At 35.3% G+C, this 12,472-nt stretch overlaps 1 protein-coding gene across 2 annotated transcripts; it reads right to left on the bottom strand.

Annotated features, from left to right (window-relative positions):
• Positions 1-1,523: 1,523 nt before the first annotated feature.
• LOC112509179 (heterogeneous nuclear ribonucleoprotein F) lies at positions 1,524-7,206 on the bottom strand. 2 transcript variants are annotated; one of them, XM_025114038.1, is made up of 2 exons: positions 6,979-7,206; positions 1,524-2,533 (listed from the first exon to the last, which is right to left on the bottom strand). In XM_025114038.1, exons 1-2 carry the CDS (start codon positions 6,993-6,995, stop codon positions 1,753-1,755), a joined length of 798 nt encoding a protein of 265 aa, XP_024969806.1. In that variant the 5' UTR covers positions 6,996-7,206; the 3' UTR covers positions 1,524-1,752. The 2 variants fall into 2 exon arrangements, with proteins under 2 accessions (XP_024969806.1, XP_024969811.1); XM_025114043.1 differs by having other exon boundaries at positions 1,524-2,444; positions 6,979-7,191.
• Between the last annotated feature and the right edge of the window lie 5,266 nt (positions 7,207-12,472).

Below are 12,472 nucleotides of genomic sequence, written 5' to 3'. Positions count from 1 at the left end.
ATTATTGTAAATATATAATATTAATGTACATTGTATAACTTATAATTAAAATTAATTAATAGTTAATATTAATTAATATGGTAATAATAATTAATTAATGTTATTATTAATAGCAACAAATAATAATTAATATTAATAAGATTTATAATCGAAAAAAGTCTCAATAAGCTCCCAAAACACTACTCCAAGTGGAGTAGCGTTTCAATAAGCTAAATTACGGTCATCCAAACATTATCCAAAAATTAAGCTAGCTTATACCCAAATACCTCTCATTTGCGATTTTAAATTTATATTAAATGAATTCTAAGGATTGAATTCAAGAAAATCCCAAAAATAATGTTCACCTTAAATAAAAAAGTTTGTTAAACAATGTGGTATTTTAAAAAAATATGTATCATTATTTTATACCAACAATACATAAATGGCATGGTACCATTTGTTGATGGATAGTTAGATCATCTACATCTCTGCAATCCATTTACACTTTTAATTGTGTCACATCAGCTTTTGCAATTATCTTCCATACACCTGCAATTCACCTACAACACTTTCAACTGTGTCACGTCAGCTTTTGCAATTACCACCTACACACCTGCAATTCACCTACACTTTCAAAAGTGGTTCCCACTACAACATTTATTAATTATTTATATATACATTCTAATTATTTTTTAATTAATAACATGTAGATTATATATACATTCTAATTATTTTTTAATCAACTTTTAGACGAATAAACATGTAATTTTATTTGTGTTGTTTTGTTAGTCGTGCRTGTTTTATGTTAGTTATATGTAATTTTATATATTAKATTATAATTTTATGTAATTATAAAATTTAATGTTTAAATTAATTTAGTTATATTATATTTATATTTTTTTTAAATAACATATATACATGCATAGAATATTTTCATATAAATAATTAATGTAATTAATAAATATATTAATATTATAAAAATTAATTTATTTAAATAATCAGAAAAAAAAAAAAAGAATTTGGAGAGGAGTTGATGGCCACGTGGCTTTCAATATGAATTGCAAAATTTGCAATTGCTTTCCTACATGGCATGGATCATTCTGACAAAATTGCTTTCCTACATGGCATAGATCATTCTGACAAAATTGCTTTCCTACATGGTATGGATCATTCTGACAAAATTGTATTTGCAAGTCCATTTGAAACCCCCATGTGGATGGTCTTACCATACCATCATTCAAAAAAGAGCTTGCAATTACAAATTTACAGTTGCTTATTATTGTTACCTGCTTAGCAAAGCAAGTTAATCAGATTCTTAAATAAACAAAAAATTTGATATAAATCCTTAAATGACGATTTTAAAAATTGGTTTCCCAAAATAGGCATCAAGTGAAAGTTGGTTCCATTTTGATGCAATTTTCCCATTAAAAAATTAATGAACTCCGGTGAAAAATAGTTACCGATAACCCACTAACTTTACATTTATAAAGATCTACAAATCTCTCGAGTTATTACGTGACGATGCTGAGAATGAATGATTCAAGTAAACTACAAACACGAACTAAACAATATATCAAAAACTAAGCAAAAACATTATAATGAAAATAAGTCTGATGTTCTGGCAAATACCATAACATGTGAAGATCTAATCATCAATGTCTGACTGATGAACATAGTCAACAAAACCAAAAAAAGATGATAATAATATCACATTTGCAAAATCTGGAAGGAATACCAATGTGAAGCCCACAGAAACCACAAACAAACTTCTTGTTACTGCCTAGATCTAGACTCGGCTCGCCTCGCTTCATCTGGAGTCGAAGGGAACAGCTCCACATAGCGTGACCCGATCATCATCTTGTCTTTCGACATGGCTTGCTTCGCTTCATCGGCTGATTCAAACTCCACATATGCCTCCCCTGTCGCTTTCCCATCTGGCCTGCAACCAATGTGTACTTTCCCATCCGCAACCTTAAAGTCTTTGAAGAACTCGAGAATCTCTGATTTCTTGACGGAAAATGGGAGCCCTCTTAGCTTCAGGATCTCAGTGTACTCCAGTTGAGTCTTATCTTGAAATCTTTTAGATCGAGCAGATGGTGGCGGGCTTCCATGGTAATCGTTATCAAAGATCCCTTCGTATTTCACCTCAGCCGCCACAGCATGATAGTAATCCTGCTTCTTGCACTTGAACACTTCCACGTACCTCCGGCCCATGTTCTGGCGGTCTTTTTGGAGGGCGAGTTCAGCCTGCATTGATCGCGTGAATACCACAAACGCTTCTCCAGAAAACCGGCCACTCTGGTTGACCATCAGCACGTCCACGATCTCCAGTCCAGAAAAAAACTTGAAGATATCAACATCTGTGCAGTTGAATGGCAGGCCTCTAAGACGGACCACGGGAAATGTTGAAGGCTGGAATCCACCGGTGTAGTCGTACGGATGGTAGCCGCCTGAACCGCTGCTCACTGCGAAGTAGGGATTGGATTCCATCATTCTTGGTCTCTTTGAGCCGATCTCGTACCCATCCGATAACCCCCCGCTCCCATACATTGCCCTTCAATTATTCATACCCAAGGAAAAAAAAAGTCCCCACTCAACCTTGTTAATAAAACCAAACCCAACCCATGTTTTTCCTATAACTAGCTTTGTTATTACCTTACAAATTTTGAAAAACAATGTCAAAAATTTAGCCCTCGATAAGCAAATATCATACATATGGTAATTTGATCCTCCAGATTTAACAATTTCATCGAAATAAGAGCATATAAGCATGCACATTGCAAGCAACAGCACAGACAATGATATATATATATGTATGTATATATATATAACTAATCACATCATATGCACAGACCTCTGTTTTGTATATGTTACAAATAAATTAAGACATGGACGTACACCAGGTGAAAGCCATCATCAAAATAGAGAACCATCTTGTAGAAGCCCCTAGTAGGCTAGTACAACTTTAAGTACTTCATATCACCAAGTACAAAACCATCCATGATGCCGTACAATGCATGAATTTCCCTTTAATTTCTTTCACTTCAAGATTTATTCCAAATTGTACCAAAAGAAGGTTATCCTAAGCATTACTTCTCCTAGAAAAATAAAATTCAGTAATTCTATAGGATGATCATCAGACCAGCTACGTTGTATGGGTGTAGGCGATGAGCAATTAAGAAGGTGCATTTTACAGATATTTCAAGTTGAGCATTACTGCCTATTCTACTTTGTTTTGGCACACTCAAATTTACATATACTTGAAAGGACTTCACCAAAGCTTCTAAACTTGCTTTTGTCTACCCAAAACATTTTCTCAAGCCAGGGATCTTCACAGAAATAGTCTCTCTAGTCATTGAGGTAAAGAAAAGGTCTACGTACATCCTACCCCCTCCCCCAAGCCCCTACTTCCGAGTGACATATACTGACTGTGTTTGGCTTGATCATCAGAATATCAACTTTTAATCAAACACCGGGTATAACATAAGGTAATCAACAATAATACCATAACTGTTTATCATTGCTCCAAGCCTAAAAAGACAACCTTGGTGCACCAAAGTCCTTGGCTTTGCAAGAGTTGAGTGAAGACTTCACACACAGATTCTCTTGCATTTTGCAAAGTGGTTGTTTCCGTAACTTAAACCCTTGACCTTCCAATCACAACTGAATAACCTTATGTTGCACAAGACCTCAAAGAACAAAAATCATCATGGCCGATCAGAATCGGTTGATACTTATGTTCTAATATAACAAATTCTGACATAGTTCAACTCCAATGTGATAAATGTAGCAAGATGATTAATCAAACTAAGGTGTGCCGTATTGCTTATACAAACAACTATAGTATAGCTAATTAACTAAGAAGAAAAAGTTAAACAACAATATCAATTATCCATGACCCTGGTCACTCCAAGTTTGTTGATAAAATCAAACATAAATAATACATTATGCATCATGGTTGAGAGGAATGCCAACTGATGCAACTTCGAGATGCTCAAATAGTTTGTGCTTTTACTGACCTTTTAGTTTAACGATGACATTAAACAAACGTTAAATGGAAATCTACACTATCACACCAGAGTTGATTTCTACTCCACAGACTTCTAAGTTGCCCGAGAAGTATTTGATCGCTTCAGGAATTAGGTGTAGCTATATTACAAGCTTAAGTTTTTACAAAAGCTCGCTCATAACAGAACTCCCTCCGTAAGTGACAGATCTATCACTATAAAGCGAATTCGATCTATAGTCGTCTTCTTTGTTCGAGAAATGCCCAAAATCCTACTTTTACAATTGGTAGGTCACTGGGTTATTCAAATGTCAAAAAAGTCCAGGGAAGCTTTTCAAGTAGGACTCGAACCTACGAGACAGGAGAGGAATTCTCTAAAAAGCCAAGGTCGTGGGTGGCCAAAAACTGCTCGACTATAAAGGATTGGAGCACATAATAAGTAGCGGAAGCAGTCTCGAACACCATCTAATATGAGGAATGGGACCTCCAGCGCCCTACTCAAAAAGTATGCCAGTGGTTGAATTACCAGAAATGGTATTATACCATGGCGCTTTCCAGTCATCAGCTGTCGGCTCGTTGGTAAGGTGAGAGCTTCAAGCCCGATTTTGTCTGGACTGGTTCTCTTGAGGGAGGCCTACAAATTGCACGCTATCTATAGGCATTCTTGCTCGTTACCTTCTGGATGGAACAAGAAAAGGTATGCGCAGGCGAAAGAATAATAAACGGAGCACACCACAGAAAGATTCTGTGGGGCAAGGCCACCCGGCCTCAAATATTGGATCACATAAGAACCTAAGCCTTCTACTTCGACTCAGGCTCAGACGAACCGAGAGTCCTGTCTATCCTTAGTCACAGCGAAAGACTTATTTATACTTTTGAGCTGCCCATAACGGTGATATTGTAGGTTAGAGCCCTACTAAGCCTACCACCCCCTGCTCTTCTCTTTCACCCCTTGCTGGTGAAAGTCTTGCGAATTATTAGAGGTTGAGAGGTTTTATGCGTACGACGGTCTTAGGGGGGACGAGCAAAAGAAGGTAAGTTACAGAACGGGGCAATGAAGGCTCGCGAAGTAGACAGCATGCAACCAAATAGCATACCTGCCTGCACGCACGAATGGCTAGGCGATCAAAAATGCCCGGTTGATGCTGCTGACATAKATGTAGATGGGGCGCTTTCAAAACCCCTTGAATCTGCTTGTTCCTGAATGCTCCATAGGAATCCATAGATTTCTCGAGATATTTTCTTACGAAGTTTTGTTATAGCATCTACAATTGCTTCTGGTTTAGGTGGACATCCCGGCAAATAGACATCCACAGGAATTATACAAAATCTTTCATGATCCATTCCGGAATTGGATAGAGCAGGATCAATCAAAGAAAATAGGCTCAAGAGAATAACCAGTTTTCTTCTTCTTATAATCCCATCAATTAGGGGTGGTAGGCGCCTGTAAAGAAGATCGCTTCTATTACTACTGAAATAGTTAGTCAGGAATGTACACTAATTTTCTCAAACCACCTGTATGTATTAATGGGAAGAAAAGAAACAGAAGTATCACCCTACAGAATTTGATAAGTGGCACAGGATGTTCAATATACACTGCATTTACACCAATTATCTATAGAAGTAAACAGACTCAAAAATATGACTTCCACCAAGTCAATGTGACACTCTATCGCTGGATTATATCCCTTCCCTACCCCATTGAGAAATAGAGCCTATTAATCCTAAGACAAAGAGCCCAAGATACAATGAAGAAGTAGCAACCAGTTTTCTCCAAATAAAAATGTAATAAAGCTTGCACATGCCAAAGATGTCCTGGTATGAAGAACCCCAATGGCAAACTGAGCTCCTATGATCATAACCAATCGGCCCATTTTTAAAGCAACCCCACATATTTCCTTATTATACCAAATATCAGGTTTCAATTCTTCTGTTCAAGTTTTGATCATCATTCTATCTAGTATGCTAGCTCTAAGTACATCATAACTGATCATTCATAGTATATCTAATACAATTTTATAGTTAGACCTGGACAACATGTTGATTACCCTTTTAAGTGCAAGAACCAAAAGTAACCAGCATGTTATAAGTTATAACTCAAAACTGGATGAAAAGTAATACAGGAGCTAACAGTAGCTGATTAGTCTGCGTTCCTGATTTGTACTTGTCGTTCTCTTTTGTCTTTGTTCAACTGAATTGGTTAGAGAAGAGAGAGAAAGAGTGGGGTTTTGTGGAAAGAATTGAAGGAGAAATATATGGTAGGGGTGATGGCAGATTCTTTTCATGATTTTGTTGGATGAAAATATCCACCTCTTCTCTCATCTTCTTCCTATTTGTTCTCCCCTCCTTTAAAATGTAATCACTGTCATGCCTCACTATTTTAGTCGCTGGCTAAAACCGGTCAACAACAAATACACCAAGAAGAAATGGGATTTTTTTCCCCAAGAACTTGCTGCCCTAAGCCCGTCAGTCTATTAGGAATTTAGATGCTAGAAACCAAGAATCAATCTGCTAACCAATTCAATGCCTTTAGACCTTCTGGACACATAACTTACTTCATTTTGATGTGATATCAGGTTCTTCTAGGTCGTAACTTTTAAACGAGGTTGGATATTACTTTTCCCAAGTATGTTCCTACTAACAACTTTTTGTCATCATGAATAAGCAAAAGATTTGACAGACTACCAGATAGACAAAAAGTGCAAAAACCAGATTAAGTCCTCGAATATCAATCCTTAATTTTCAAAATTTTATTCTGAATTCCAAATTTATGGAAACGAAATCAACAGAACAATAGAATTCTCCACCTTCTTGGATACCCAAAAAACAACAAAAATCGATAAACAAAATAATTGTGGAGCAACAAACGATTGCGAAAAATTGCAAACAATCCTATGCGGTAACCCACGATAGTAGATCAAAAAACCCAACACATAAGCGCAACTAAATTAATCCGTATAACAAAAACGAGAAATATTGTTCAGAGAACTTACCCCCTGGATCCGTACATGTCTCTTCAAGGATTCCGACACGAAGCTTGGATTCAAGAACAGAGACAAAGAAATCAAACAATAAATATCTTGAATCGAAACTGATAGGTGGATGTGGACGATGAAAACCCTAGCTAGGGTTAGAAGCGAACCAACGGAGGTTTGAGAGAGATATATAAACGATTTCTCCCTTCGCTTGGCTTATTTCCTTATATTCTGTTCATGTGCAATGAGGCGGAAACTTTTTTATTTACATTTTTATAAAGTTAAAATTATATATTTATAGAATTCTCTTACGGGAAAATGCTCTAATTTTCTATATTCTACTCATTTTTTATATTTTCGGTTAATTTTATTTACGTAATATTTTTTTTGGGTAATTTTGAGTTTTTGGTCAGTTTTTATGCATCGAAGCGATTAGAGTCATCGCAGGTGAACCTTCATGGCCACAACGACTTTGGCAGCTTCTGGATTCGAGCTTATAGTAGATGAGATTTTCTACTACAATTTGGTATTCACGTCATCAATAACTACACCTAGATCGTTCAAACCCCATCTGGAACGCATTTGTCAAACCTTAACTAATAATACAATATAACTTGATATTAATCATCTCTTTTCCATGGTTATCCGTGTTACCTTTATTTGTTCAATTTCTTCGTGTCTGTGATTATTCGTTTTTTTACAGAATAAATAAATTAATGGATGTGGTTGCTATATGGAAAAAAAGGTGCTTGAAAAGGCTTTCTTACTTGGCAAAAGGCAAAGTATAGGGCTATCACTCGAGGAAGGGGCGACAGTTCGGCTATTGACGAACGCTCTCATACACTGTTACTAACTTAGGGGTGAGGTTAAAATCTTGTTATGATTTGTTTTACTGTTACTTTGGTTATTCTGTCTATTAGCTCTCCCCATATTTCGTCAGTTCAAGTCTCCCCATGGCCACTGGGGTTTTATGTCTGTTATCTTTAAGGCACATATGATTAATCGAGTTTACAAGCAAGATGATCTGGACAGGCGGACACCTGTTATTACCAAAAAAAAATGTTCCACTTTCAACATCGATTAAAATTCAAATTACTGTTCAAAGTCTGGGCTGTGTGTACAAGTTTATGTGAAAGTATATTATTTACTTATCGATAGGCCCATTGATGAATTTACTCCACAACTAAATTCCACTGTGCAACATCATGAACCATATTTATGTTATGGGTTGTTGCTAACGACATCAGTTGTTGGGCATTTTGCTTCTCTTCACTTTATGTTGCTATCTTTTTTTAAGTATATAATATTTATATACAACAAAAACTTATATATACTTCTCACCTTACGTGAGGTCTGAACCTTTGACCTTTTAGAAGACTATATTCTACCGATATCCAAGGTATCACTGCGTGAATGACCCTTCAGTGTGTTGCTGTGTTTGCACTTGTGTGAATCATGCTTGTTATGCCATTGCAATACCTTAGTTGTTATGTCCTTGTGTAGATAATTTTATTTTTGGATAGCCATTTTAGCTAAAAAGTAAACCTGGACAACACAAGGACAAATGTGATCATAAAGTTTGTTGTCCTCTTTAATCTTAAAAGCTTTTATGTGCAATTATAGTGTAGTGTTGTAATAGTACTTGGTTGTGTACTGATTAAATGTGGTTACGACATAAATATAAGTGTGGCCATTAACATCGTGCAACACAACATTCGTGTGACCCTTGCTTGTTGATGAAGAGATATATATATATATATATATATATATAAGTATACACACACACATTTGACTCCCTCTAACAATTGATGTACCTCATGCATATAATACAATACATGGCATGTATGATCGTGTTATTGGATATTCAAATATGTAGTCATATTTTTACAGTAAAACACTAGTTGGTATTAGAACTGAAGTGATCAGATTGCGTGTGCGACTTATATGACTCGGGTAGGAGATGCACTGGATACGACCTTGATGCATAGAGGATGGAGCACTAGACAATAAAGTTGAATATATATATATATAGAGGAGTGATCATATGAAAACCGCCCTCATTTGTGTAAACCGTGCAAACCACCTTCATCTGTCGATTTCATTGTTTAATCTTATGAAATTTTTTCATGAAATTGTTTAATCTTGTGAAATTGTTTCATATAATACTTTTTTGATGAAGTTGTTTCATATATGGTTGTGAAATTGTTTCATATAATACTTAATGAAACTGTTTCATGTATTTCTCTAACATTAATGAAACTGTTTCATGTATTTCTCTAAAATTAAAATAATGAAGATGATAATATCTATGATTATATATATATATATATATATATATATATATTATTAACCTGGATATCCAACCCGCTATGCGAGCCGACTAACGGGTTGGATATCCATATTAATAAAAAAAACTTGTAGAATAAAAAAAATTCTTGAAACAAGAGAAAGTTTTGAAAATTAAATAAAAAGAAAAGAGTCAGTTTAGTCGTCGACTCTAGCTAAAAACGCACACATAACAATTAAATGATTTCTTCATTTGTTTATATCTACGACATCTATTGACTAACTGCCCATGCCCACCTTCATAGCCACTACAGTGCCTAATAGAATCCTACGAGAAATCAACAACCCTAATATGTTGCCCTCGATAACATATATATGAAGTCATATACTTATTAACTATCAACGTCTCAATGTCGCGCCTCGACTGTTTATTAGGCATTCTCCTTGACATGCCTCACCTCCTCACCCTTTTGACCATCACGCTTTCGACCTTCCTCACAGACGATTTATATATGTATACAGTGTCTTACTCATAGAAGATTCTCCAACTCTTGCAAAAAATTGTACAGACTTCTTTTACTTGCAAATCATTTACATATTTATTAAATGAACATTCACATATTTTGTTGTGATTCTGATCACTATAAGTACCATCATCATGTAGGATTGCACGTATACAGTGTCATCTATATAGAGGCCATACAGTAACCCCTATCCTCCATAATAATTATATGCATTAGACCTACGTAGGGATCCTTGGTAGTTTCCCCTACTTAGTCCATCCCATCGAACCCATGTATTAAATGTAACGATTTGACTTTCACAAATGTTACATAACGTCGTAAGATTCATAAATAGGGTCATCTCTCTATTAGCTAGTCAAGTATTTAAAACTGTAATAATTTATTATATGTTTTAGAACAGAAAAGTGAATGACAAAAATGGTCCATAAACTATTTATCAATCTGCAGGTTTTGCAATTTAATTAAAAATGTTGCAATTCTTGATCCAGGCATTGACATTTGTTCCGCGGATTTAGTAAGGCACTAACGGTGTCATGTGTCACAACTGTGAACCTTTTTAGGACCCTATGTGCTCCTATGTCGATTCATTTTCTGCTACCACCAGGCATTGTTACCATGTCTACGATCAAATATGATGGTAAGAATTATGAGTCGTTTACCAAATGTTTATCGAGTGTCATTTACGTTACTGGGTGGGTATGACAAGAAACAAGAATTTTACTTGTAAGTGAGAGGTACGACTCTTATACGATTAATGTTTACTGGGTAAGAGACGTTTACAAACGTTCTATTAAAATAAGGGGTGAGCAAAACCCAACCAAACCCGAAAACCCCCGACCCACATAACCTGAACTAACCCGATCTCTGAAATCCAATTTTTTGACGTGTTACTTGGTTCGGGTAGGGTTCCATCTCCATAATCCGAACCCGTCCAAAACCCGAATAAGCTATTTTATTAATATTTTTCTAATTTTTATGTATTTTTTTTTCCTAGAACCTAATTGAAGACGTCGACTGGAATTTGGATTTTTAAAATTTGGGTGCAAAGGAAGGAGTTCTATTAATGTTGGGACAAAAGAGCAAAAAATATGGCATCAACCTGAAACCCGATTCGATCAAACCTGAAAGGCAACGTGGCTCAAAGCTCGAAAATCCCACACACCCGATTTTGATATTCGGGAGCTACATGTCAAAATCAAACCTGAAAACCAATCGGGTTATGTGTTTTCTCCCCCAACCCCACCCGTGTTCACCACTAATTTTGATGATAAAAAATAGTACCTGATAAGGTAAGTGAGGGTGGTGAGTATTGCCTGTAAATATTTAATAGATAACTCTTTGAAACATCTGCAACAAAATTTCCAAAATAGAGAAAACGAATATTTTAGCGTTTTTCTTACTTTAACCAACTCTCCAAAAGATTCTCCAAAATAAAGGAATTAAATATTTAAAAATATAATTCAATTTTTTTTAAATTTATTTTGGAGGAGAGAGAATATAAAATCAATATTTTATAAAGATCGTTGATAAGTAATATAATATGCGTCATGTATAATCGTGTTATCTGATACTCTAACATATGGTCATATTTTTAGTAGTAAAACAGTAGCTGGTACTAGAAATAAAGAGATCGTATTGCGTATCTGGTTTGTATGACTCAAGTAGGAGATGCATTGGATACGACTTTGATGCATATAGGATGGAACACTAGATAATAAAGATGAACATAATAGCTAGTTGTACTGATTGCTTAAAGTAACAGACAATAAATTCTTGTAGAATCTACTATTACTTGAACACATGTACACAAGGACACAAACATAAATTATTGTAGAATCACTGTCACATACATGATTTATAGCATGAGATCCCACATAAACTAAAATCAAACAAATTTAGGATATCATTACCTTCGGAGGTCAGATATATGCAGACCTTTCCTCTGCTTTAACAGTCATACAAACTATTTTTCAAAAGACCCCCCGACTTACGAATATTTTTTGGAAAGAAAAAATCTACATTCACTTCACTGCATGATTAATGCACTTTAAAAGTGCAGCAGCTGCACTGCACTGCACCTCACATCTCGGAACAGTGAAAACCATATATTGTAGAACTTTCGGCAGGAGCCACAAAGACGATTATAAAAAGATACTATGATTTTACTCAAACAAGAACTCCCCTCCGTAAGTGAGAGATCTATCATTGTTGGTCACGCGAGCAGCATACCTGCTAGAGAAATCGTCTCCCTTTTTCCAAGATAGATAAAGCTAGTACAAAGATTGTGAAGCCACGATTTTGCAAATAATAATTAGTTAATCATTATAAAGAAATGTTTAGGGAAAAAATGCAAAAATCTTGAAACAATCGAAAATTTTGAAGATGAAATAAAAAAGAAAGAGTCGGTTAAGTCGTCGACTCTAGCTAAATTATACAAATAACATTTAAATGGTTCGTTCATTTGGTTATACTATAACATATATTGACTCAATACAACCCCCCCTTCATACCCCTACAGTGCCTAAATAGAATCCTACAAAAAATCAACAACCCTAGTATGTGGCCTCTAATAATAATATATATATATATATATACATATATATATAGAGGAGTGATCATATGAAAACCGCCCTCATTTGTGTAAACCGTGCAAACCACCTTCATCTGTCGATTTCATTGTTTAATCTTATGAAATTTTTTCA

Source organism: Cynara cardunculus (assembly GCF_001531365.2).
Source record: "Cynara cardunculus var. scolymus isolate 2C chromosome LG 1, CcrdV1, whole genome shotgun sequence".
Lineage (NCBI taxonomy): Eukaryota > Viridiplantae > Streptophyta > Magnoliopsida > Asterales > Asteraceae > Cynara > Cynara cardunculus.
This window is presented reverse-complemented; position numbering and strand designations above follow the sequence as displayed.